This window comes from Carettochelys insculpta, chromosome 2 (assembly GCF_033958435.1).
Source record: "Carettochelys insculpta isolate YL-2023 chromosome 2, ASM3395843v1, whole genome shotgun sequence".
Lineage (NCBI taxonomy): Eukaryota > Metazoa > Chordata > Testudines > Carettochelyidae > Carettochelys > Carettochelys insculpta.
The window spans coordinates 280,447,308-280,473,086 of record NC_134138.1 but is presented as its reverse complement, the minus strand read 5'-3'; the positions used below and the strand labels follow the sequence as shown (position 1 = coordinate 280,473,086).

The following is a 25,779-nucleotide window of genomic DNA, read 5'->3' as shown; positions in this document are numbered from 1 at the left end:
CTCTGCCCCCCGGACTCCCCCAGCCCCCCACTGCTGCCCCAGCCCAGCACCATGCCCCCCACCTGATCCGCTCTGCCCCCCGGACTCCCCCAGCCCCCCACTGCTGCCCCAGCCCAGCACTGTGCCCCCTACCTGATCCACTCTGCCCCCCGGACTCCCCCAGCCCCCCACCGCTGCCCCAGCCCAGCACCGTGCCCCCACCTGATCCGCTCTGCCCCCCGGACTCCCCCAGCCCCCCACTGCTGCCCCAGCCCAGCACCATGCCCCCCACCTGATCCGCTCTGCCCCCCGGACTCCCCCAGCCCCCCACTGCTGCCCCAGCCCAGCACTGTGCCCCTACCCGATCCGCTCTGCCCCCCGGACTCCCCCAGCCCCCCACCGCTGCCCCAGCCCAGCACCGTGCCCCCACCTGATCCACTCTGCCCCCCGGACTCCCCCAGCCCGCCACCGCTGCCCCAGCCCAGCACCGTGCCCCCACCTGATCCGCTCTGCCCCCCGGACTCCCCCAGCCCCCCACTGCTGCCCCAGCCCAGCACCATGCCCCCCACCTGATCCGCTCTGCCCCCCGGACTCCCCCAGCCCCCCACCGCTGCCCCAGCCCAGCACTGTGCCCCTACCCGATCCGCTCTGCCCCCCGGACTCCCCCAGCCCCCCACCGCTGCCCCAGCCCAGCACCGTGCCCCCACCTGATCCGCTCTGCCCCCCGGACTCCCCCAGCCCCCCACCACTGCCCCAGCCCAGCACTGTGCCCCCACCCGATCCGCTCTGCCCCCCGGACTCCCCCCTCCCCCCACCACTGCTGCCCCAGCCCAGCACCGTGCCCCCACCCGATCCGCTCTGCCCCCCGGACTCCCCCAGCCCCCCACTGCTGCCCCAGCCCAGCACCGTGCCCCCACCCGATCCGCTCTGCCCCCCGGACTCCCCCAGCCCCCCACTGCTGCCCCAGCCCAGCACCGTGTCCCCCACCCGATCTGCTCTCCCCCCCGGACTCCCTCAGCCCCCCACCGCTGCCCCAGCCCAGCACCGTGCCCCCCACCCGATCTGCTCTCCCCCCCGGACTCCCCCAGCCCCCCACCGCTGCCCCAGCCCAGCACCGTGCCCCCCACCCGATCTGCTCTCCCCCCCGGACTCCCTCAGCCCCCCACCGCTGCCCGAGCCCAGCACCATGCCCCCACCTGATCCACTCTGCCCCCCAGACTCCCCCAGCCCCCCACCGCTGCGCCTGCTCCAGCCCGGCTCACGGCTCCCCTTCTCACAGACCAACATGGTTCCTGGCTCCCCTGGCAGCACCGACCTGGACAAGGGCTTCAGCCGCCCGCGGTGCCGCAAACTGTCCTTCCGCCAGCGCACAGACAAGGGTGAGTAGGGGTGGGGGTAGGGTCCCCCCAGAATTCCCCACGGCAGCCCTGGAGCCCCCCATGGCACTGCCCTAGAGCCCCCCAGAGCCCCCACAGCACCACCCTAGAGCCCCCCACAGCACTGCCCTGGAGCCCCCCCAGAGCTCCCCACAGCACCCCCCGGAGCCCCCCATGGTGCCCCCCAGCACCTCCACAGCACCTCCCTGGAACCACCATGACACACACTTCTGCAGTCCCCACAGCACCTCCACAGAACCTCCCACAGCACCCCCTGGAGCCCCCCACGGCAGCCACCCCTCCCAGGGCAGCAGCACCCCCAGATATCAGCACCTGCCAGAATCCCCCCATGGCAACAGTACCCCCAGCTACCAGCCCCCACAGCACCCCCAGACTCGCCAGCAGCATCTCCTGGGACTGCTAACAGCACCTGCCACTCCTGGGGCACCAGCCCCCCCATGGCACCATCTCCCCCCTGGCACCAGCCACCAATGGCACCTGCCCCCACATCGCCAGCGCCCCTCCCAGCACAGGCTTCCTGCCCCACCTGGGCGCCAGGGGCTCCACCCTGCCCCAGGCCCCAGCTGGCTCCTCTTGGCCAGTGCCCCAGTGCTGCCAGGGCCCCGGCAGGCGTCCCCTGCTCTGCCTCCCCAGCCTGGTGCCGTGGGACGCTCGCTCTGTGCTCCCAGCAGACGCAGCCGACGCCAGCGAGCCGCGGAGCAGCCACAAGCCGCTGCGGCTGGACCAGAAGCCCCCAGGCGTGGGGAGCCAGCGGGAGGGGGAGCCCTCCAGCTCAGCCTCCAGCGACGAGGAGCAGCCCCCCGAGTCCAGCGCTGGCACCGGCCGCCTGGCACCCTGCTGCGCCAATGGAGTGCTGCTCGGCCAGGACGCCGGGCAGCCGCCGGGCAGCGTGACGAGCAGCCCCCTCGCAGGTGGGAAGGGGATGGGGCGTGGTGCCAGGGCAGGAGGGGCTGGGCACCCGGGGGGCACTGCAGGGAGGGAAGGCACCGGCAGGTGGGGGATCCAGGAGCAGGGACTGGGGGGGAGGGCTCTAGGGGTGCGGGCGTGAGGGAGGGGCTGCAGCCAGCAGAGCCGGGGTGCAGACCCCTCCCGGTGCTGGGGGTGTGGCCGTGGGGCGGCTCAGGCTGGCACAGGGCACCCGCGGCGCTGCCGTCTGCCAGGCCAGCCTGGCCCGCTGTGTCGCTGGCAGGGCCGTGTGGCCCAGGCTGTGGCTCCACCTGGCACCTCTCTGCCCACCTTGGCCCCATGCAGCTCCATGGGCTGCAGCTTCAGGTCCCCCTTGGCCTCTCTGGCACTGCCTTGGCCCCACACCCACTGCACCCCCTGCCCGGCCAGGTAGGCTCCCGCCCGCTGCGGCCTGGGCCCTTCTGCTGGGCAAGGGGCTCAGGCTGCTCCCCCAGAGCCCTTTGTGCAGAGGGGCCCCCACCTTAGAGCCCCCATCAGTCGGCCCCGGCCCCACGGACACGAGGCCCCCAAGTCGGAGCTTGCACAGGACCTGTGGGGCGGGGCTGGCAGGGAGGGGTGCCAGCCCCATACAGACAGCAGTGCCGGGGGTGGGCCCCACAGGGAAGGTGTGTGGGGTACATACAGATGGGGGAGGGGTGCAGGCCCCATACAGACAGCAGGGTCGGGGTGGGGGAGGGGTGCTGCCATGTGGGGAAGGCGCGTGGGCCCCATACGGGTGGGGCAGGGACAGGAATGTGCCCCTCTAACAGTGTGTGTCCATGTGCGGAGAGGTGCTGCTTGTGCACAGCAGTGAGGGGGAGCCATGTCACCTAATTGCCTGGCCACTGGGCTGTGGGGCACAGGCTCTAGGACGGAGGGAGGAATGGGGGGTTTGGGGTACAAGCTCTAGGGCAGAGCAGGGAATGAGGGGTTTGAGCCACAGGCTCTAGGGCACAGCAGGGAATGAGGGGTTCGGGGCACAGGCTCTAGGGCAAAGCAGGGAATGAGGGGTTCAGGGTGCAGGCTCTAGGGCGGAGGGCGGAACGAGGGGTTTGGGGCACAGGCTCTAGGGTGGAGCTGGGAACGAGGGGTTTGGGGTACAGGCTCTAGGGCAGAGCAGGGACTGGCGTTCAGGGTGCAGGCTCTAGGGCGGAGGGGGGAACGAGGGGTTTGGGGCACAGGCTCTAGGGCGGAGCTGGGAACGAGGGGTTTGGGGTACAGGCTCTAGGGCAGAGCAGGGACTGGCGTTCAGGGTGCAGGCTCTAGGGTGGAGGGCGGAACGAGGGGTTTGGGGCACAGGCTCTAGGGCGGAGCTGGGAACGAGGGGTTTGGGGTACAGGCTCTAGGGCAGAGCAGGGACTGGCGTTCAGGGCACAGGCTCTAGGGTGGAGGGGGGAATGAGGGGTTTGGGGCACAGGCTCTAGGGCAGAGCAGGGAATGAGGGGTTTGGGGCACAGGCTCTAGGGCAGAGCAGGGAATGAGGGGTTCAGGGTGCAGGCTCTAGGGTGGAGATGTGAATCCCCCGACAGGCCGGCTGGCTGCTGTGGGTGTTACATGGGGGGCTGAGCCCCACTGTACCCCAACAGGCCGGCTGGCTGCTGTGGGTGTTACATGGGGGGCTGAGCCCCACTGTACCCCAACAGGCCGGCTGGCTGCTGTGGGTGTTACATGGGGGGCTGAGCCCCACTGTACCCCAACAGGCCGGCTGGCTGCTGTGGGTGTTACATGGGGGGCTGAGCCCCACTGTCCCCCGACAGGCCGGCTGGCTGCTGTGGGCATTACATGGGGGGCTGAGCCCCGAGGTGCAGGCGAAGAAGGGGGACTAATCCCGTGCAGAGCAGAGGTCGATGCTGGGGCCGGTGTGAGCAGAGCCCCACACGTGGCACCTTGTAGGAGACCTGCACACGCTGCCCAGCCTGGCCTCCGCCTGCCCCGAACCCCACCTGCCCAGCCCCCCAGCACATCCTCTGCCCGGTCCCTGCACTGCCCATGTGCCGAGTGACCCCTCCACATCGGCCAGGCCACGCACCACCCGACGCCGGGGCAGGGCCACTGGGTGCACCCCCATGGGGTCTGTGTGGGTCCCGGGGCCCACTGCTTCGTGCTGGCTGAGGCCTGCCGCCCCACACACCCCCAGTCTCCGCAGCCCCTGGATGCCCCAGGGCTTAGCCTGGCCCTGACCCATCTCTCCACTCTCTCAGGGGCCTTCTCGGGGATGTCCAACATCTTCAGCTTCTGGGGCGAGGGCCAGGGGCGCCCCTTCCAGGAGCTACCCTGCAGCACCGGCCCGGCCCAGGCCAGCCTCGGCGGGGCCCTGTCCCCCCACGCCCGCCGGCCCCGCTCCGAGCTGGAGAACCGCCTGGACCAGCTGCAGCAGCAGCTCAACAGGTAGCAGGGGGCATGACGGGGAAAGGCCCTGGGGGCGCAGTGGGGAGAGGCCCTGGGGGCTGGGGGAGCTGGGGGCACAGCGGGGAAAGCGGCTGGGGGAGCTGGGGACGCAGTGGGGAGAGGCCCTGGGGGCTGGGGGAGCTGGGGGCACAGCGGGGAAAGCGGCTGGGGGAGCTGGGGACGCAGTGGGGAGAGGCCCTGGGGGCTTGGGGCATGGCGGGGAAAGGGGCTGGGCGAGCTGGGGGCGCAGTGGGGAGAGGCCCTAGGGGAGCTGGGGGCGCAGTGGGGAGAGGCCCTGGGGGAGCTGGGGGCGCAGTGGGGAGAGGCCCTGGGGGCTTGGGGTATGGCGGGGAAAGGGGCTGGGCGAGCTGGGGACGCAGTGGGGAGAGGCCCTGGGGGCTTGGGGCATGGCGGGGAAAGGGGCTGGGCGAGCTGGGGATGCAGTGGGGAGAGGCCCTGGGGGAGCTGGGGGCGCAGTGGGGAGAGGCCCTGGGGGAGCTGGGGGCGCAGTGGGGAGAGGCCCTGGGGGAGCTGGGGATGCAGTGGGGAGAGGCCCTGGGGGAGCTGGGGGCGCAGTGGGGAGAGGCCCTGGGGGCTTGGGGCATGGTGGGGAAAGGGGCTGGGGGAGCTGGGAGCACAATGTGGACAGACCTGAGTGGGGAAGGGGGCTGGCCAGGTCCCGCTGGGGGCTCCCACCAGTGCGGGGTGCTGGGGCTGGCTGGGGGCGCCCCTCCGCAGTCCCCGCCACCTGCACCCCCCTGGCAGGCTGGAGACCCGCATGGCCACCGACGTGGGCACCATCATGCAGCTGCTGCAGCGGCAGGTTGGGCTGGTACCGCCGGCGTACAGCACCGTCTCCTCGTCGCCTGTGGGCCCTGAGTGCCGCCAGCCCCCCATCCTGCCCATCACCCCCCTCCAGCCCTGCCCGCAGGTAAGACCCTGGGCCCCCCACCCGCCCCCCGCCCCTGCCTGGCGCTGGCCGGGCTCTGCCCCTGGCCTGGGCTGGAGCTGAGCACCCTCGGGAGCCACCCGGCCAGCTGGCCTCTTCCCTGGCACCCACCTGCCCACCCGCCGGCCCTGCTGGCCCAGCCCGGGGACCCCCACCGCTTTCTGGTGCCCCTCACTCTGACCCACAGCCCCTGTTAGCCCAGCCCGGGGACCCCCACCGCCCTCCCACTGCCCCTCACTCCCACCCACAGCCCCTGTTAGCCCAGCCCAGGGACCCCCACCGCCCTCCCACTGCCCCTCACTCCGACCCACAGCCCCTGTTAGCCCAGCCCAGGGACCCCCACCACCCTCCCACTCCCCCTCACTCCCACCCACAGCCCCTGTTAGCCCAGCCCGGGGACCCCCACCGCCCTGCCACTGCCCCTCACTCCCACCCACAGCCCCTGTTAGCCCAGCCCTGGGACCCCCACCACCCTCCCACTGCCCCTCACTCCCACCCACAGCCCCTGTTAGCCCAGTCCGGGGACCCCCACCGCCCTGCCAGTGCCCCTCACTCCCACCCACAGCCCCTGTTAGCCCAGCCCGGGGACCCCCACCGCCCTACCACTCCCCCTCACTCCCACCCACAGCCCCTGTTAGCCCAGCCCAGGGACCCCCACCGCCCTCCCACTGCCCCTCACTCTGACGCACAGCCCCTGTTAGCCCAGCCCTGCGACCCCCACCGCCCTCCCACTGCCCCTCACTCCCACCCACAGCCCCTGTTAGCCCAGCCCGGGGACCCCCACCGCCCTCCCACTGCCCCTCACTCCCACCCACAGCCCCTGTTAGCCCAGCCCGGGGACCCCCACCGCCCTCCCACTGCCCCTCACTCCCACCCACAGCCCCTGTTAGCCCAGCCCGGGGACCCCCACCGCCCTCCCACTGCCCCTCACTCCCACCCACAGCCCCTGTTAGCCCAGCCCGGGGACCCCCACCGCCCTCCCACTGCCCCTCACTCCCACCCACAGCCCCTGTTAGCCCAGCCCGGGGACCCCCACCGCCCTCCCACTGCCCCTCACTCCCACCCACAGCCCCTGTTAGCCCAGCCCGGGGACCCCCACCGCCCTCCCACTGCCCCTCACTCCCACCCACAGCCCCTGTTAGCCCAGCCCGGGGACCCCCACCGCCCTCCCACTGCCCCTCACTCCCACCCACAGCCCCTGTTAGCCCAGCCCGGGGACCCCCACCGCCCTCCCACTGCCCCTCACTCCCACCCACAGCCCCTGTTAGCCCAGCCCGGGGACCCCCACCGCCCTCCCACTGCCCCTCACTCCCACCCACAGCCCCTGTTAGCCCAGCCCGGGGACCCCCACCGCCCTCCCACTGCCCCTCACTCCCACCCACAGCCCCTGTTAGCCCAGCCCGGGGACCCCCACCGCCCTCCCACTGCCCCTCACTCCCACCCACAGCCCCTGTTAGCCCAGCCCGGGGACCCCCACCGCCCTCCCACTGCCCCTCACTCCCACCCACAGCCCCTGTTAGCCCAGCCCGGGGACCCCCACCGCCCTCCCACTGCCCCTCACTCCCACCCACAGCCCCTGTTAGCCCAGCCCGGGGACCCCCACCGCCCTCCCACTGCCCCTCACTCCCACCCACAGCCCCTGTTAGCCCAGCCCGGGGACCCCCACCGCCCTCCCACTGCCCCTCACTCCGACCCACAGCCCCTGTTAGCCCAGCCCAGGGACCCCCACCACCCTACCACTCCCCCTCACTCCCACCCACAGCCCCTGTTAGCCCAGTCCTGGGACCCCCACCGCCCTCCCACTGCCCCTCACTCCGACCCACAGCCCCTGTTAGCCCAGCCCAGGGACCCCCACCACCCTACCACTCCCCCTCACTCCCACCCACAGCCCCTGTTAGCCCAGCCCAGGGACCCCCCACCGCCCTGCCAGTGCCCCTCACTCCCACCCACAGCCCCTGTTAGCCCAGCCCGGGGACCCCCACCGCCCTCCCACTGCCCCTCACTCCCACCCACAGCCCCTGTTAGCCCAGCCCTGGGACCCCCACTGCCCTCCCACTGCCCCTCACTCCCACCCACAGCCCCTGTTAGCCCAGCCCTGGGACCCCCACCGCCCTGCCAGTGCCCCTCACTCCCACCCACAGCCCCTGTTAGCCCAGCCCTGGGACCCCCACCGCCCTGCCAGTGCCCCCCACTCCCACCCACAGCCCCTGTTAGCCCAGCCCGGGGACCCCCACCGCCCTCCCACTGCCCCTCACTCCCACCCACAGCCCCTGTTAGCCCAGCCCGGGGACCCCCACCGCCCTCCCACTGCCCCTCACTCCCACCCACAGCCCCTGTTAGCCCAGCCCGGGGACCCCCACCGCCCTCCCACTGCCCCTCACTCCCACCCACAGCCCCTGTTAGCCCAGCCCGGGGACCCCCACCGCCCTCCCACTGCCCCTCACTCCCACCCACAGCCCCTGTTAGCCCAGCCCGGGGACCCCCACCGCCCTCCCACTGCCCCTCACTCCCACCCACAGCCCCTGTTAGCCCAGCCCAGGGACCCCCACCACCCTGCCGGTGCCCCCCACTCCCACCCACAGCCCCTGTTAGCCCAGCCCGGGGACCCCCACCGCCCTCCCACTGCCCCTCACTCCCACCCACAGCCCCTGTTAGCCCAGCCCTGGGACCCCCACCGCCCTCCCACTGCCCCTCACTCCCACCCACAGCCCCTGTTAGCCCAGCCCTGGGACCCCCACCGCCCTGCCAGTGCCCCCCACTCCCACCCACAGCCCCTGTTAGCCCAGCCCGGGGACCCCCACCGCCCTCACCACTGCCCCTCACTCCCACCCACAGCCCCTGTTAGCCCAGCCCGGGGACCCCCCACCGCCCTCCCACTGCCCCTCACTCCCACCCACAGCCCCTGTTAGCCCAGCCCGGGGACCCCCACCGCCCTCCCACTGCCCCTCACTCCCACCCACAGCCCCTGTTAGCCCAGCCCGGGGACCCCCACCGCCCTCCCACTGCCCCTCACTCCCACCCACAGCCCCTGTTAGCCCAGCCCGGGGACCCCCACCGCCCTCCCACTGCCCTTCACTCCCACCCACAGCCCCTGTTAGCCCAGCCCGGGGACCCCCACCGCCCTCCCACTGCCCCTCACTCCCCACCCACAGCCCCTGTTAGCCCAGCCCGGGGACCCCCACCGCCCTCCCCACTGCCCCTCACTCCCACCCACAGCCCCTGTTAGCCCAGCCCGGGGACCCCCACCGCCCTCCCCACTGCCCCTCACTCCCACCCACAGCCCCTGTTAGCCCAGCCCAGGGACCCCCACCGCCCTCTCCACTGCCCCTCACTCCCACCCACAGCCCCTGTTAGCCCAGCCCGGGGACCCCCACCGCCCTCCCACTGCCCCTCACTCCCACCCACAGCCCCTGTTAGCCCAGCCCGGGGACCCCCACCGCCCTACCACTCCCCCTCACTCCCACCCACAGCCCCTGTTAGCCCAGCCCGGGGACCCCCACCGCCCTCCCACTGCCCCTCACTCCCACCCACAGCCCCTGTTAGCCCAGCCCGGGGACCCCCACCGCCCTCCCACTGCCCCTCACTCCCACCCACAGCCCCTGTTAGCCCAGCCCAGGGACCCCCACCACCCTACCACTCCCCCTCACTCCCACCCACAGCCCCTGTTAGCCCAGTCCTGGGACCCCCACCGCCCTCCCACTGCCCCTCACTCCGACCCACAGCCCCTGTTAGCCCAGCCCAGGGACCCCCACCACCCTACCACTCCCCCTCACTCCCACCCACAGCCCCTGTTAGCCCAGCCCAGGGACCCCCACCGCCCTCCCACTGCCCCTCACTCCCACCCACAGCCCCTGTTAGCCCAGCCCGGGGACCCCCACCGCCCTCCCACTGCCCCTCACTCCCACCCACAGCCCCTGTTAGCCCAGCCCAGGGACCCCCACCACCCTACCACTCCCCCTCACTCCCACCCACAGCCCCTGTTAGCCCAGTCCTGGGACCCCCACCGCCCTCCCACTGCCCCTCACTCCCACCCACAGCCCCTGTTAGCCCAGCCCGGGGACCCCCACCGCCCTCCCACTGCCCCTCACTCCCACCCACAGCCCCTGTTAGCCCAGCCCAGGGACCCCCACCGCCCTCCCACTGCCCCTCACTCCCACCCACACCCCTGTTAGCCCAGTCCTGGGACCCCCACCGCCCTCCCGCTGCCCCTCACTCCCACCCACAGCCCCTGTTAGCCCAGCCCGGGGACCCCCACCGCCCTCCCACTGCCCCTCACTCCCACCCACAGCCCCTGTTAGCCCAGCCCAGGGACCCCCACCACCCTGCCAGTGCCCCCCACTCCCACCCACAGCCCCTGTTAGCCCAGCCCGGGGACCCCCACCGCCCTCCCACTGCCCCTCACTCCCACCCACAGCCCCTGTTAGCCCAGCCCAGGGACCCCCACCGCCCTCCCACTGCCCCTCACTCCCACCCACAGCCCCTGTTAGCCCAGCCCTGGGACCCCCACTGCCCTCCCACTGCCCCTCACTCCCACCCACAGCCCCTGTTAGCCCAGCCCTGGGACCCCCACCGCCCCCTGCCAGTGCCCCCCCACTCCCACCCACAGCCCCTGTTAGCCCAGCCCTGGGACCCCCACTGCCCTCCCACTGCCCCTCACTCCCACCCACAGCCCCTGTTAGCCCAGCCCGGGGACCCCCACCGCCCTCCCACTGCCCCTCACTCCCCACCCACAGCCCCTGTTAGCCCAGCCCTGGGACCCCCACTGCCCTCCCACTGCCCCTCACTCCCACCCACAGCCCCTGTTAGCCCAGCCCTGGGACCCCCACCGCCCTGCCAGTGCCCCCCACTCCCACCCACAGCCCCTGTTAGCCCAGCCCTGGGACCCCCACTGCCCTCCCACTGCCCCTCACTCCCACCCACAGCCCCTGTTAGCCCAGTCCTGGGACCCCCACCGCCCTCCCACTGCCCCTCACTCCCACCCACAGCCCCTGTTAGCCCAGCCCGGGGACCCCCACCGCCCTACCACTCCCCCTCACTCCCACCCACAGCCCCTGTTAGCCCAGCCGGGGACCCCCACCGCCCTCCCACTGCCCCTCACTCCCACCCACAGCCCCTGTTAGCCCAGCCCGGGGACCCCCACCGCCCTCCCACTGCCCCTCACTCCCACCCACAGCCCCTGTTAGCCCAGCCCAGGGACCCCCACCACCCTACCACTCCCCCTCACTCCCACCCACAGCCCCTGTTAGCCCAGTCCTGGGACCCCCACCGCCCCTCACCACTGCCCCTCACTCCGACCCACAGCCCCTGTTAGCCCAGCCCAGGGACCCCCACCACCCTACCACTCCCCCTCACTCCCACCCACAGCCCCTGTTAGCCCAGCCCAGGGACCCCCCACCGCCCTCCCACTGCCCCTCACTCCCACCCACAGCCCCTGTTAGCCCAGCCCGGGGACCCCCCACCGCCCTCCCACTGCCCCTCACTTCCCACCCACAGCCCCTGTTAGCCCAGCCCAGGGACCCCCACCACCCCTACCACTCCCCCTCACTCCCACCCACAGCCCCTGTTAGCCCAGTCCTGGGACCCCCACCGCCCTCACCACTGCCCCTCACTCCCACCCACAGCCCCTGTTAGCCCAGCCCGGGGACCCCCCACCGCCCTCACCACTGCCCCTCACTCCCACCCACAGCCCCTGTTAGCCCAGCCCAGGGACCCCCCACCGCCCTCCCACTGCCCCTCACTCCCACCCACACCCCTGTTAGCCCAGTCCTGGGACCCCCACCCGCCCTCCACCGCTGCCCCTCACTCCCACCCACAGCCCCTGTTAGCCCAGCCCGGGGACCCCCACCGCCCTCCCACTGCCCCTCACTCCCACCCACAGCCCCTGTTAGCCCAGCCCCAGGGACCCCCACCACCCTGCCAGTGCCCCCCACTCCCACCCACAGCCCCTGTTAGCCCAGCCCGGGGACCCCCCACCGCCCTCCCACTGCCCCTCACTCCCACCCACAGCCCCTGTTAGCCCAGCCCAGGGACCCCCACCGCCCTCCCACTGCCCCTCACTCCCACCCACAGCCCCTGTTAGCCCAGCCCTGGGACCCCCCACTGCCCTCCCACTGCCCCTCACTCCCACCCACAGCCCCTGTTAGCCCAGCCCTGGGACCCCCCACCGCCCTGCCAGTGCCCCCCACTCCCACCCACAGCCCCTGTTAGCCCAGCCCTGGGACCCCCACTGCCCTCCCACTGCCCCTCACTCCCACCCACAGCCCCTGTTAGCCCAGCCCGGGGACCCCCACCGCCCTCCCACTGCCCCTCACTCCCACCCACAGCCCCTGTTAGCCCAGCCCTGGGACCCCCACTGCCCTCCCACTGCCCCTCACTTCCCACCCACAGCCCCTGTTAGCCCAGCCCTGGGACCCCCACCGCCCTGCCAGTGCCCCCCACTTCCCACCCACAGCCCCTGTTAGCCCAGCCCTGGGACCCCCACTGCCCTCCCACTGCCCCTCACTCCCACCCACAGCCCCTGTTAGCCCAGCCCGGGGACCCCCACTGCCCTCCCACTGCCCCTCACTCCCACCCACAGCCCCTGTTAGCCCAGCCCGGGGACCCCCACTGCCCTCCCACTGCCCCTCACTCCAACCCACAGCCCCTGTTAGCCCAGCCCTGGGCTCCCCCCCAGCCCTGCCAGTGCCCCTCACTCCGACCCACAGCCCCTGTTAGCCCAGCCCAGGGACCCCCACTGCCCTCCCACTGCCCCTCACTCCGACCCACAGCCCCTGTTAGCCCAGCCCGGGGACCCCCACTGCCCTCCCACTGCCCCTCACTCCCACCCACAGCCCCTGTTAGCCCAGCCCTGGGCTCCCGCCCAGCCCTGCCAGTGCGCCCCACTCCCCACCTGCAGCCACACCCTTGGGCTCCTCCAGCCCTGCCAGCACCCTCAGGCCCCCCCGCAGCCCCAGCGGGCCCGGCCGTGCGGAGCAGAGCTGGGGGTGGTCCGGCCGGCGGCGGCGGCGGAGCTGTTGGCCGGGCAGCTCCTGACTGCGTCTTGCTGCCCGCAGGTTCCGCGCTATCCCGCGCCGTTCCTGTTCCCGCGGGCGCCCAGCCCGGCGCCCCGGCCGTGCCCTGCCTCGGCCGTGCTGCTGCTGGTGGAGCCGGTGCCCACACCGCCCCGGCGCTGCTCCCTCCCCGGACAGCTGGCCCAGCCGCCGGACTCGCAGACCTTGCAGAGACACTGCTCCGACCCGGGCAGCTAATGGGCAGGGTGGGGTCCTGCCCCACGGACATGAGCGCCGCCTGGCCCGAGGGCGCACGCCCGCCCCACGCTGCTGGGATGTTAGCTGGCCTAACGCAGCCGGGGCGGCCTGAGACGGCCCAGCACGTAGCAGAGGCCAGGCCGGCAGCGCTGCCTGCAACTCCTCGCCGGCCTGGCCCCCACGCCCCCCCCAGCGGTGCCGGGCAGCGGGATGGGCTGAGCACCCCAGGTGCACACTTCCACACTGGGTGTGGGTGTGCACAGCTGTGCAGGGCCCTGTCCTGTGCGTGTGTGTACTGGGGGAGCCAGTCCCTGTGTGACTCAGGGGGCCCCTCTGTGTGTGTGTGTGTGTGTGTGTCAAGGGCCATTCTGTGGGTGGGGGGGGTGCGTGTGTGAGGGAGCCGTTCCCTGGGTGTGTCGGGAGCTGTTCCATGTGTGTGTGCGTGCGTGTGTGCGTGTATGTGAGGGGAGCTGTTCCCTGGGTGTGTCAGGAGCTGTTCCGTGTGTGTTTGCGTGTGTGCATGTGTGAGTGTGTGTGAGGGGAGCTGTTCCCTGGGTGTGTCGGGAGCTGTTCCATGTGTGCGTGTGCATGTGTGTGTGCATGTGTGAGAGGAGTCATTCCCTGGGTGTGTCGGGAGCTGTTCTGTGTGTGTGCGTGTGTGTGTGCACGTGTGTAAGGGGAGTCGTTCCCTGGGTGTGTTAGGAGCTGTTCCCTGTGGGGGGGAGACATTCCCCGTGTGTGTCGGGAGCTGTTCTCTGTGTGTGTGTGTGTGTGTGTCGGGGGAGACATTACCTGTGTGTGCCGGGAGCTGTTCTCTGTGTGTGTGTGTGTGTCGGGGGAGACATTCCCCGTGTGTGTCGGGAGCTGTTCTCTGTGTGTGTGTGTGTCGGGGGAGACATTACCTGTGTGTGCCGGGAGCTGTTCCCTCTGTGTGTGTGTGTCGGGGGAGACATGACCTGTGTGTGTCAGCAGCTGTTCTGCGTGTGTGTGTGTGTGGGAGGTTCAGGGTGTGCCCTGTGAGCACACTGAGAGCCCTGCTCTGTGGGGGGCAGCAGGGCGTGCTCTGCTCACGTGCCCATCGGGGCCCCATGGCAGGCTCAGAGGGCGCCCTGCAGCCTGAGCGCATGGCCAGCCCCACGCCCGGCCCCCCCCCTTGCTGCCCTCCGTGCCGGGGCTCCCCCCAGCACCCCCAGCAGACTCCATGTAGCACGTGCCGTCCTTGTGCCGTTCGTAGCAGCTGCCCCCCAGCGCCCCGCATGGCGCCGTAGCCTGACCCCAGCGCCCCAGTAAACCAGCCAGTGACCCTCTGTCTGTGCGACTCACTGCGCCACCTAGGCCAGGCGGTGTGGGGGGGGACAGCCTGGGACTCCCCCCTTCCTCCAGGGACACCAGGGCAGCCTGGGACACGGCCCTTCCCCCTCCCCACTGCCTGGGCCGTGTCCCCCTCCCCCTACCTGGGGCGTGCCCCCCTGATGTGGGGCCAGCCTGGGATACGTCCCCCCGGGTGTGGGGCCAGCCTGGGATACCTCCCCCCGGATGTGGGGTCAATCTGGGCCCCCCCAAATGTGGGTCCAGCCTGGGACATGCCTCCCCCCAGATGTGGGGCCAGCCTGGCATACATTCCCCCCCCTCGATGTGGGGCCAGCCTGGGGTACGCCCCCCAAGGATGTGGGGCCAGCCTGGGGGACACCCCCCAGGGATGTGGGGCCAGCCTGGGGGACGACCCCCAGGGATGTGGGGCCAGCCTGGGGGACGACCCCCCCGCTGTGGGGCCAGCCTGGGACATGGTCCCCTGGCCTGCAGGCGCAGCCCCCGAGATGAGCATGGGCCCAGCCCCCGAGAGGCGAGGAGCCGCTGGCTGGGCACAGACTGTATTGTGGGCGCTCAGGCCGGGCCGTAGGTGCCGTTGTAGCGGAAGGGCTCGGCGGCGACGCAGGGCCCCGGGCTGGCGGGCGTCCAGCGCTGGATCTGCAGGCGGGCGAAGGCCGGGTCCAGGGGCCGCACCAGGACGGCGCCGCGCGACGCCACCGAGGGGTCCTCGTCGAAGAAGTTGAAGGGGCGCAGGAGAAAGCCCACAGCGTTGCCGGGCGTGGCCGTGTTGGGCACGTCCTCCGCGTGAGGGATGTGCAGGAAGCCCACAGTCACCCAGGCCACCAGGTCCTGCCACGGCCCAGAGCACGGTCACCGGGGCCCCAGCATCCCCTGCCCCCGGTCACCGGGGCCCCAGCATCCCCTGCCCCCCGGTCACCGGGGCCCCAGCATCCCCTGCCCCCCCGGTCACCGGGGCCCCAGCATCCCCTGCCCCCCAGTCACCGGGGCCCCAGCATCCCCTGCCCCCCAGTCACTGGGGCCCCAGCATCCCCCTGGTCACCAGGGCCCCAGCATCCCCTGCCCCCGGTCACCGGGGCCCCAGCATCCCCCTGCCCCCCGGTCACTGGGGCCCCAGCATCCCCTGCCCCCGGTCACCGGGGCCCCAGCATCCCCTGCCCCCGGTCACCGGGGCCCCAGCATCCCCCTGCCCCCCGGTCACTGGGGCCCCAGCATCCCCCTGGTCACCAGGGCCCCAGCATCTCCCGCCCCCCCAGTCACCGGGGCCCCAGCATCTCCCGCCCCCCCGGTCACCGGGGCCCCAGCATCTCCCGCCCCCCCGGTCACCGGGGCCCCAGCAGCCCCTGCCCCCCGGTCACCGGGGCCCCAGCAGCCCCCTGTCCCCCGGTCACCGGGGCCAAGCAGCCCCCTGCCCCCCGGTCACCGGGGCCCAGCATCACCTGCCCCCCAGTCACCGGGGCCCCAGCATCACCTGCCCCCCGGTCACCGGGGCCCCAGCATCCCCCTGCCCCCCCCGGTCACCGGGGCCCCCAACATCCCCTGCCCCCCGGTCACCGGGGGCCCCAGCAGCCCCCTGTCCCCCGGTCACCGGGGCCCAGCAGCCCCCTGCCCCCCGGTCACCGGGGCCCCAGCATCCCCTGCCCCCCGGTCACCGGGGCCCCAGCATCCCCTGCCCCCCGGTCACCGGGGCCCCAGCAGCCCCCTGCCTCCCGGTCACCGGGGCCCCAGCATCCCCCTACCCCCCGGGTCACTGGGGCCCCAGCATCCCCCTGGTCACCGGGGCCCCAGCATCTCCCGCCCCCCCCGGTCACCGGGGCCCCAGCATCCCCTGTCCCCCGGTCACCGGGGCCCAGCAGCCCCCTGCCCCCCGGTTACCGGGGCCCCAGCATGCCCCGCCCCCCCCGGTCACCGGGGCCCCAGCATCCCCTGCCCCCCCCGGTCACCGGGGCCCCAACATCCGCTGCCCCCCGGTCACCGGGGCCCCAGCAGCCCCTGCCCCCCGGTCACCGGGGCCCCAGCAGCCCCCTGTCCCCCGGTCACCGGGGCCCAGCAGCCCCCTGTCCCCCGGTCACCGGGGCCCCAGCATGCCCCGGTCACCGGGGCCCCAGCAGCCCCCTGCCCCCCGGTCACCGGGGCCCCAGCATGCCCCGGTCACCGGGGCCCCAGCAGCCCCCTGCCCCCCCGGTCACCGGGGCCCAGCAGCCCCCTGCCCCCCGGTCACCGGGGCCCCAGCATCCCCTGCCCCCCGGTCACCAGGGCCCCAGCATGCCCCGCCCCCCCGGTCACCGGGGCCCCCAGCATCCCCCTGCCCCTAGGTCACTGGGGCCCCAGCATCCCCCTGCCCCCCGGTCACCGGGGCCCCAGCATGCCCCGCCCCCCCCGGTCACTGGGGCCCCAGCATCCCCCTGCCCCCTGGTCACCGGGGCCCCAGCATCCCCGTGGTCATAAGGACCCCAGCATCTCCCTGCCCTGCCCCACCTCCGGTCACCAGGGTCCCAGCATCTCTCCACCCCCACCCCAGTCACCGGGGTCCCAGCATCCCCCTGCTCCACCCCACCACCCCCTGGTCACCAGGGCCCCAGCATCCTCCCGCCCTGCCCCTGATCACTGACACCCCAACACTCCCAAAGCCTGGGACCCAGTCCCCCACCCCCTTGCAGTGGGGTACCAGCTCTGCCCCCTGGGGCCCCAGCACACACACCACTGCAGCCTGGGGTGCCAGCCCCCGCCCAGGCTGTGAGGCTCCAGTCCTACCACTGCCCCTCAGTGTCTCCCCATTCAACAGGCTGCACCCAGCCCCCCACCCCAGAGACCAGGGCCCCATTGCTGCTCTGAGCCCCACAGTCACCATCCCCTGAAGGGCCCAGCACCGCCCTTCCCCCACAGTGACTACCCCCCCCGGGAACCAATCACAGCAGGGACACCCCCCAGCTCCCTCGGCTTTCCATGTACAGCAGGCCCCGCCTCCGCCCCAGGCAGGCTCCTCCCCCGGCCCAGGCAGGTCCCGCCCCCCGCTCAGGCAGGCCCAGGCCCCACCCACACCTGGTTCTCGATGTTCTCGTTATTGCGGATGAAGCTCTCGAAGTCGACGGTGGGCTGCCAGAGGTCGTGCTGGGCGTACAGGCTGCTGCTGGTGGCCTCCTTCTCGTGGTGCCGTGTCACGGCCAGGTGGTACCTGCGCACAAGGTGCCCGCCAGGCTCAGCACTGCCCCAGGGGCTCCCCAGCCCCCCCGGGGGGGCACAGCTCTGTAGCACGCACGCACTAGGGTTGCAGGGCCCCAGACACCCCTTCCCCTAACCCGCAGGCTGCCCATGACCCCCCAGGCCCAGGCGCCTGCCCCGACCCGTGCTGTGAGCAGGGGCCCTCCTGGCCGTGGGCACGTGGGAGAAAGCCTCACCGGGTGTCCTGGCCCTGGCCCAGGTGCCCATTCAGCTGCTATGTCCCACCCCTCTGCTGTGGCTCATACAGCCCTGCCCCTTGGCACCATGCTGGCAGGAGCCCTCCCCCCCCGCCTGGCACAGCCCCGCCCCTTTGCTCTGTGCTGGCAGGAGCCCCTCCCCCAGGCTGGCACAGCCCCGCCCCTCAGTGCCATGCCAGCGGGAGCTGCAGCTGGCTCTGGGAATGCCCTTACCGGCCCCAGGCCACGCCTGGCTCCTCCTTCCAGCCGCGGGGCAGCAGGCGGGCGGCCTGCGAGCTGTACTGGATGCGGTAGGCACGCGGGTGGCCCCAGCGGTTGCGCTGCGTGGGGCTGTACACCAGCAGGTAGCGCGGCAGGGCTGTGCCGACGGGGAAGGCGGCCTGGCGCTCGCTCTGGCACTGCTGCCGGCGCAGGCGAGGCTGCACCAGGCGCTCGCCCGCGCCCCACGGGTGGGTGATGTTCTCGAACCGCACGTCCAGCGTCTCGAAGCTGTTCCTGGTGCCTGCGGGCAGAGTGGCCGTGAGCGCGGGGAGGCCAGGATGACTTGGGGCTTGGCGAGGTGTGGGGGGGGACTCTGCAATGGGGCCTGCCTGGTGCCGGCATAACGCCCACGCGTGGGCATGAACCTGGCAGCTCAGGAGCTTAGTGCTGGAGCCTTGGCAGCAGGGGTCACAGCCTGCCCAGGGCAGAGTGCCGAAATTTGCCCTTTTGACTTCCGTGTACGGTCTGAGAGCTGGTGATCCATTTTAAAGGCACTGCTGGCCCTACTTACAACAGCTGCAGTAATAACTAAACAAAGCTGCAGAGCTCTCCCGGGAACATTCGCGTTTGTTAACCCACAGGGAGCATGGCTTTGAGCCACTGCAGACGGGGCACACAGGCTGGGGAACTAACGCGGAGCGGCACTGACTAGGCAGAAAGTTCTGGCCCTGGGGGGGTGCCAACTTTTGATTTCAGAAGGTGGAAAAAGCTACGGCAGGGCTGTGGAGGGGAGCAGTTCTAGATCTGATTTAACAAATAGGGCGGAACTGGTTGGGAGTTTGGAAATGGGAGGCTGCTTGTGAGAAAGTGCCCATGAAATCGTAGAGTTCATGAGTCTAAGAAATAGCGACAGGGAGAACAGCAAAACAGCGACAATGAATTTCAGGAACACAGATTTTGGTAAATTTGGAGAGCTGGTAGGTAGGGTCCCATGGGAAGCAAGACTAAGGGGAACAACAACTGAAGAAAGTTGGCAGTTTTTCAAAGGGATGTTATTACGGGCCCAAAAATCAAGCTATGCCACTGCATAGAGATGATAGAAAGTGTGGCTTTGCCAGGAAATCTTGCAGGATCTCAAAATCGAGAAGTAGTCATATAAAAAGTAGAAATCAGGAAAAATCACAAAGGAGGAACATAAGCAAACAGTACGTGTATTCAGGGGCAAGATTAGAAAGGCAAAGGCACAAAACAAGCTCAGTCTAGCTAGAAGCATAAAGGGTAACGAAGATGTACTACAAATATATTAGAAGCAAGAGGAAGACCAAGGACAGGGCAGGCCCACTGCTCAGTGAAGAGAGAAATAATATCAGGAGCTTGGAAATTGCGGAGGTGCTTAATGACTTCTTTGGTTTGGTCTTCACCAAGAAAGCTGATGCAGAAACGCCTGACATAGTGTATGCTAGTGGGAAGGGGGTAGGTTTATTAGATAAAATAAAAAAAGAACAAGTTAAAAATTACTTAGAAAAATGAGATGGCTACAAGTCACCAGGGCCTGATGAAATGCATTCTAGGATATGCCAGGAGCTGATAGAGGAGGTGTCTGAGCCTTTTATCTATCATCATTGAAAAATCCTGGAAGTCAAGAGAGAGTCCAGAAGACTGGAAAAGGGCAAATGTAGTGCCCCTCTATATCAAGGGGAATAAGAACAACGCAGGAAACTACAGACCAGTCAGTTTAACTTCTTTGCCGGGAAACATAATGGAGCATGTAATGAAGGAATTGATCTGCAAACATCTGGAAGAAAATGAGGCAATGGGTAGCATGGACTTGTGAGGAACAAACTATCCCAGACCAATCTGATAGCTTTCTTTGACAGGATAACAAGTCTTGTGGGTAAGGGAGAGGCACTAGATGTGGTATACCTCGACTTTAGTAAGGCATTTGACACGGTCTTTCATGATCTTCCTATCAATAAATGAGGTAACTACAACTTAGATGGGCCCACTCTAAGGTGGGTGCAAAACTGGCTGGATAACCGGTTCGCAGTCATGCTGGAAAGGTGTAACAAGTGGGGTTCTGCAGGGGTTTGTTTTGGGACTGGTTCTAGTCAATATCTTCATTAACTATTTAGATATTGGCATAGACACTATGCTTATTAAGTTTGCAGATGATCCCAAGCTGGGAGGGGTTGCAAGTGCTTTGGAGGATAGGGTCGGAATTCAAAATGATCTGGACAAACTGGAGAAATGGTCTGAGGTAAACAGGGTGAAGCACAATGAGGACAAATGCAAAGTGCTCCACTCAGGAAGGAACAATCAGCTTCATACGTATAGAATGGGCAGCGTCCCTCTAGGAAGCAGCACTGTGGAAGGGGCTCTAGGGGTTATAGTGGGCCACAAGCTAAATATGAGTCAACAGTGTGATGCTGTTGCAAACAAAGCAAACATGATTCTGACATGGTTTAACGGGGGTGTTGAGAGCAAGACACGAGAAGTCGTTCCTCCGCTCTGCTCTGCACTGGTTAGGCCTCAGCTGGAGTATTGTGTCTCGTTCTGGGCACCGCAGTTCAAGAAAGATGTGGAGAAATTAGAGAGGGTCCAGGAAAGAGCAACAAGAATGCTGAAAGGTCTAGAGAACAGGAGCTCTGAGAGATGACTGAAAGACCTGGGCTGGTTTAGTGTGGAAAAGGGAAGACTGAGAGGGGACGTGATGGTTGTTTTCAAGTACCTCAAAGAGGATTACAAGGAGGAGGGAGAAAACTAGTTCTCCTGGGCCTCTGAGGACAGGAGAAGCAGCAATGGGCTTAAACTGCACAAGGGAGGTTGAGGTTGGACATTAGGAGGAAGTTCCTGACTGTCAGGGTGGTCAAACAGTGGAATAAATTGCCCAGGAGGTTGTGGACTCTCCATCACTGGAGGTCTGTAAGGGCAGGTGAGACACACACCGAGCGGGGATGGGCTGGATGGTGCTGGGTGCTGCTCTGAGGGCAGGGACTGGGCCCAATGACCTCTCGAGGGCCCAGCCACTTCTGAGATTCAGTTCTCGATGCTCCCGGCTGCGGGGGGTGGGGAGGGGCCGGGGCTGAGCTTGTGCGGATGAGACGCAGCTCACGAGCTGCTCTTGGCACCAGTGCGGGGGTGCAGGACCCTGCCCTACAAGCAGAGCTAGAAGCCGCTGGCTCACTGCCCCGGGCTCTGGGGCTGTCTCTGCAGGGTGTCTGGGCCCCCAGTAGACGTGTGGGTTACACTGGGGTCAAGATGCAACCCTGGGGTCCTAGAAGCCAGGAAATGGGGCTGGGGCCAGGGCTGCAGCTCCCCTGCCCCCGTTACAGTCTCCTGCCAGACCTGTGCCGGGAGACTCCAGGCCGGGTGGATCTGGGGGATCCCATCTAGGAGCAGCCCCTAGGTGGCACTGGCCGGGGAGGGGATACAGCAGCCTGAGGAGCAGGCAGGCGGGGGAGGGGCGGGGCTGGGGGACAGGATGGAGGGAGGGGCTGGGGAGCAGGCAGGCGGGGGAGGGGCTGGGCTGGGGGACAGGATGGAGGGAGGGGCTGGGGAGCAGGCAGGCGGGGGAGGGGCGGGGCTGGGGGACAGGATGGAGGGAGGGGCTGGGGAGCAGGCAGGCGGGGGAGGGGCTGGGCTGGGGGACAGGATGGAGGGAGGGGCTGGGGAGCAGGAGGGGGGCGCCTGGGCTGGGTGACAGGATGAAGGGAGGGACTGGGGAGCAGGCAGGCGGGGGAGGGGCTGGGCTGGGGGACAGGATGTAGGGAGGGGCTGGGAAGCAGGCGGGGGAGGGGCTGGGGGACAGGATGGAGGGAGGGGCTGGGGAGCAGGCAGGCGGGGGAGGGGCGGGGCTGGGGGACAGGATGGAGGGAGGGGCTGGGGAGCAGGCAGGCGGGGGAGGGGCTGGGCTGGGGGACAGGATGGAGAGAGGGGCTGGGGAGCAGGCAGGCGGGGGAGGGGCGGGGCTGGGGGACAGGATGGAGGGAGGGGCTGGGGAGCAGGCAGGCGGGGGAGGGGCGGGGCTGGGGGACAGGATGGAGGGAGGGGCTGGGGAGCAGGCAGGCGGGGGAGGGGCTGGGCTGGGGGACAGGATGGAGGGAGGGGCTGGGGAGCAGGCATGCGGGGGAGGGGCTGGGCTGGGGGACAGGATGGAGGGAGGGGCTGGGAAGCAGGCGGGGGAGGGGCTGGGCTGGGGGACAGGATGGAGGGAGGGGCTGGGGAGCAGGCAGGCGGGGGAGGGGCTGGGCTGGGGGACAGGATGGAGGGAGGGGCTGGGGAGCAGGCGGGGGAGGGGCTGGGCTGGGGGACAGGTGGAGGGAGGGGCTGGGGAGCAGGCAGGCGGGGGAGGGGCTGGGCTGGGGGACAGGTGGAGGGAGGGGCTGGGAAGCAGGCGGGGGGGCGGGCCAGTGAACAGGGCAAGGGGGGCTTGCGAGCAGGGCGGGGAGGCGGGAGAGGGGTCCAGGCCGGGCCCGGGGGAAGGGGCCGCACCGGCGACGTCCAGGTCCAGCTTGTAGTGCAGCAGGTGGGTGTGCAGGTTGCCCAGCAGGTGGTGGTGCAGGCGGGTGCCGTAGCGCAGGCCCTGGGGCGTGTAGAAGGAGGCGTGGATGTAGCCGGTGGCGTGCACCTTGCTCTCCAGCACGCCGTTGGGGTAGAGCAGCACGTCCCAGATGTAGTCGTAGTTGTAGACGGTGGCGGTGGTGCGCAGAACCAGCGCCTGCCCCTCCAGGCCGGCGTAGAAGCGGTAGCCGCCCCGGAAGTCGCTGTCGAAGTGGCGGCGCAGGGGCACGCCGGTGGGCAGCTCGAAGACGCAGAGCGCGCGGGCATAGCGCACCGGCCCCGCTGCGTCGTACAGGTGGTGGGCGTCCAGGTAGGTGGCGACCTCGGGGCAGTCGATGCCCGGCGCCAGCTCGTAGGCCATGGTGCCCATGCCCCAGGCCACGTCCACGTACTTGGTCTGCATGGTGGCAGGGGTGCTGCCCGCGTAGAAGGCCACGGCCTCCTGCACGCTCAGCTCGTAGGCCAGCCGCTCCCCGTTGAAGCGCAGGTCGAAGAGCTGCAGGCCCGAGGAGGAGCGCAGCCGCAGCGCCAGGCGCCAGCCCCCGTACTCCACCAGGTTGCCCTGCACCCGGTAGCGCCTGCCCTGCGGCTCGCACACCTTGGCCCCGTGCACGTCCGTGCGGGTACCGGTGCTGAAGTGGCCCCGGGGCAGGTAGGTGGAGAAGAGCGGCCCAGGGGGCAGCGGGGGCAGGCGGGCCACGGCCAGTTCTCCGCGCTCGTAGCGCTGGGCCAGCTCCTGGGCGCTGGCGAAGTACTGCCCGTTGTACCAGAGCTGCTGCAGGGCCCAGCGGGCTGGGTCACGGGATCGGTGCTCCACCAGCATCTCCAGCCCCACGGGGTGCAGGTAGTGGCCCTCCACGTCGCGCTGCAGGATGAGCCAGGAGCGGCGCTCGCCAGGGCCCAGGCCCCGCGGCGCCACGTCCGAGAAGGTCAGGCACTGCCGGCTGCAGTTGTGGTACCAGAACCCGGTGGTGTCGCGCAGCAGCCGGTACAGCGGCTCCGTCACCTCCACCAGCTTGCGGTGCAGCAGCTCGTACTCCAGCAGGGCCATGGGCCGGGCGGCGAAGGGGATGGGCCGCCCCCCCTTGTAGCTCAGCGCCCGGTAGTAGCTGGGCCGGGGCAGGGGCCCCACCACCAACTCGGTGACGTTGGGCTGGGCCTGCGCCCCGAAGAAGATGACAGCCCGGGCCTGGCGCGGCGGGTGGGGGCCTCCCTTGTCCAGAAACTGCAGGGCCTGGTGCTTCCGGGGCGCCTGGAGCTCCACCAAGAAGAGCACGTTGCTGGCCAGCGAGTCGCCGCGCCCGGCTGCCAGCCCCAGCTCTGGCTGGCTCAGCAGGAATCTCTGCACGGCCCTCAGCTCCGCCGGGCGCAGGTCGGCAAAGATGGCTGCTTCCAGCTGGGGCACCGGGTTGGCACGGGCCAGGACGCTGAGCGCTGCCACCACCCAGGCCAAGGGCTCCAGCCACATCCTGACAGCAGGCACCTGGCATCAGAGAGCTGGTCAGAGCCTGGCCAGTTCCCTGCCTCCCTGCCCAGCCCCAGGCGCCCACGCGGGGACCCTGTGCATATGCCCAGCTGGGCTCTGCACTGGGCTGGGAGCAGCCTCACCAGGCAGCACCCTACACCCAGCCACAGGGCCACAGCCCGGCAGCTACACCGCACCCCCTGGCACAGGGTGGGTGCTGCCCCTCTGGGCCCAGGCAGGGCACCATGTGCCAGGGACCTTACCCCACCTCACCTGCCCTGCGGGTACCTGCTATTGCCTGTGGAGCCTGGAGCAGGGTCCAGCCCAGTTGCAGCGTCTGTGGGGACACAGGCCGGCCGGGTGCCGTGGGGAAGGCGGGAGCCGAGCAGCGACGGGCCGGCCGGGCGCCGTGGGGAAGGCGGGAGCCGAGCAGCGACGGGCCAGCCGGGCGCTGTGGGGAAGGCGGGAGCCGAGCAGCGACGGGCCGGCCGGGCGCCTTAGGTAGGATCCCTCGCAGGGCTGGGACAATGTTTGCTTTTCTCGCAACAGCATCATGCTGTTGACTCTCATTTGCTTGTGCCCCACTCTGACCCCAGCGCCCTCTGAGCTGCGCCTGCCCAGACAGGAGGGTGGTGAAGAGTGAGCCAACCCCTCTGGGGGCTCTGCCTCCGACCAGCCTGAACGTCAGCCGGGCCCCTGTGCCCGGAGCCGAGTGAGGCTTTAGCCTGTCTCCAAAGCACTGGTGCATCACTGGCCTGGGGGGACCAACCTTACACGTCCCTTCCAGGCCCAGCCTGGGTTGCCTACCTGCCCCTGGTCTGGCAGAGCCCTGTGCTCAGGACGGGCTGGGCAGAGGTGGGGGCAGGGCCGCGCCCCTCCTCCCCGTCCCTGGGTTAATGGGAAACCTGCTGGAGCCCAGCAGGGAGGTGGACCCTGTGCTGGCGCCAGCCTCGTGGCCCTTGGCCCAGCCCCAGAAAGCCAGTGATAAGCTGGTCCCCGCCGGTGCACCACTGCCCCGACCCAGCCCCCAAACACCAGAGCCACCCAGCACCACTGCAAACACCCCGCGCCTGCCAGGACACAGGCCGGTGGGACCAAAGCTGCCTGGGCCTTGGCCCCGCTGCTCGGGCCAGGCACACAGTGGGGTTGAGTGGGCCCAGGCTTGCAGGTGGGCACAGGTGGTACTGGTGCCCTGTGCTGGCAGGAGGGGTGCATGCCAGATCCAGCCTAGGCCCTGAGCCCCTCAGGCTTGGGCTGCCCCTCCTGGGCTCCCGCCAGCTCCAGCCACCAAGCAGCTGATAGCCATCCTCTTCTGTGCTCCCCCAGGGGCCTGTACCTCATCTCCTGAGCAGGGGTCCTCCACCCTCCAGCTCCGCAAGGCACGGCCCTGCAGCCTCTAGAGCTGGGCTCCTGCGCCCCCATCCCCAGGGCACAGCCCTTGTGATCCCACCAGGAGAAGGGACCTGGGCAGGGGGCTGCTCTGTCCCACATTCAGGGCCTGGGCTGGTGGCTCTGACATTGCGCACCAGGAATGGGGCACACAAGGCGCCCAGTGTGATGGAGTTGGGCGGGGGGTGCATGTGTGAGACTCAGGCTGGGTGTGGGAGACAAGCAGAGCAGCTCCCAGTGGCTAAGGATGACCCTGGGGCTATAACCCAGGCTGGCAGGTAACACCTCTGCCCTGCACAAAAAAGGAGGGTGGAGCCGAGCTGGTTTTGAATCGGGGGCGGTTAGAGGGTGGAGGGAAGACGGAGCTGGAAGGAGCCAGCCTGGCGAGGGGGAAGCTACACCCCAGAGGGGCCCCCCTCGGGCTCCTCTCCCCAGGACGGGTTGGAAGGACTGTCTCTGGCTGCTGTACTGACGCTTCTGTGAGAAACTGGGCATCTGTTGCCTCATAAAC

At 69.7% G+C, this 25,779-nt stretch overlaps 2 protein-coding genes across 6 annotated transcripts in view; one reads left to right on the top strand and one right to left on the bottom strand.

Moving 5' to 3' along the window:
• Nucleotides 1–14,206, top strand: part of KCNH2 (potassium voltage-gated channel subfamily H member 2) — a 115,997-nt gene extending 101,791 nt beyond the window's left edge. For 3 of the 5 annotated variants that reach the window (XM_074985373.1, XM_074985369.1, XM_074985372.1), the window contains 5 exons: nucleotides 1,259–1,358; nucleotides 2,045–2,287; nucleotides 4,523–4,709; nucleotides 5,518–5,640; nucleotides 12,711–14,206. In XM_074985373.1, coding sequence (XP_074841474.1) covers nucleotides 1,259–1,358; nucleotides 2,045–2,287; nucleotides 4,523–4,709; nucleotides 5,518–5,640; nucleotides 12,711–13,017 — 960 coding nt within the window. In that variant the 3' untranslated portion in view covers nucleotides 13,018–14,206. Of the gene's footprint in view, nucleotides 1–1,258; nucleotides 1,359–2,044; nucleotides 2,288–4,522; nucleotides 4,710–5,474; nucleotides 5,641–12,710 lie in introns of all 5 variants that reach the window. The other 2 variants (XM_074985370.1, XM_074985371.1) reach the window with 2 other exon arrangements.
• A 583-nt stretch (nucleotides 14,207–14,789) lies between these two features.
• On the bottom strand, nucleotides 14,790–23,882 carry AOC1 (amine oxidase copper containing 1). Its single transcript, XM_074985538.1, has 4 exons — nucleotides 22,346–23,882; nucleotides 17,867–18,155; nucleotides 17,277–17,409; nucleotides 14,790–15,065 (listed from the first exon to the last, which is right to left on the bottom strand). Exons 1-4 carry the CDS (start codon nucleotides 23,880–23,882, stop codon nucleotides 14,790–14,792), a joined length of 2,235 nt encoding a protein of 744 aa, XP_074841639.1.
• Nucleotides 23,883–25,779: the final 1,897 nt, after the last annotated feature.

Bases quoted from the DNA above. Each gene is read 5' to 3' on its own strand.
- AOC1 (XM_074985538.1), bottom strand. From the start codon at position 23,882: ATGTGGCTGGAGCCCTTGGCCTGGGTGGTGGCAGCGCTCAGCGTCCTG. The intron at 17,410-17,866 runs GTAAGGGCATTC...CCTTGTGCGCAG, and splicing joins CCAGGCGTGGCCTGGGGCCG to GTACCACCTGGCCGTGACAC. The intron at 15,066-17,276 runs GTGTGGGTGGGG...GGGCCGTGGCAG, and splicing joins ACGAGAACATCGAGAACCAG to GACCTGGTGGCCTGGGTGAC.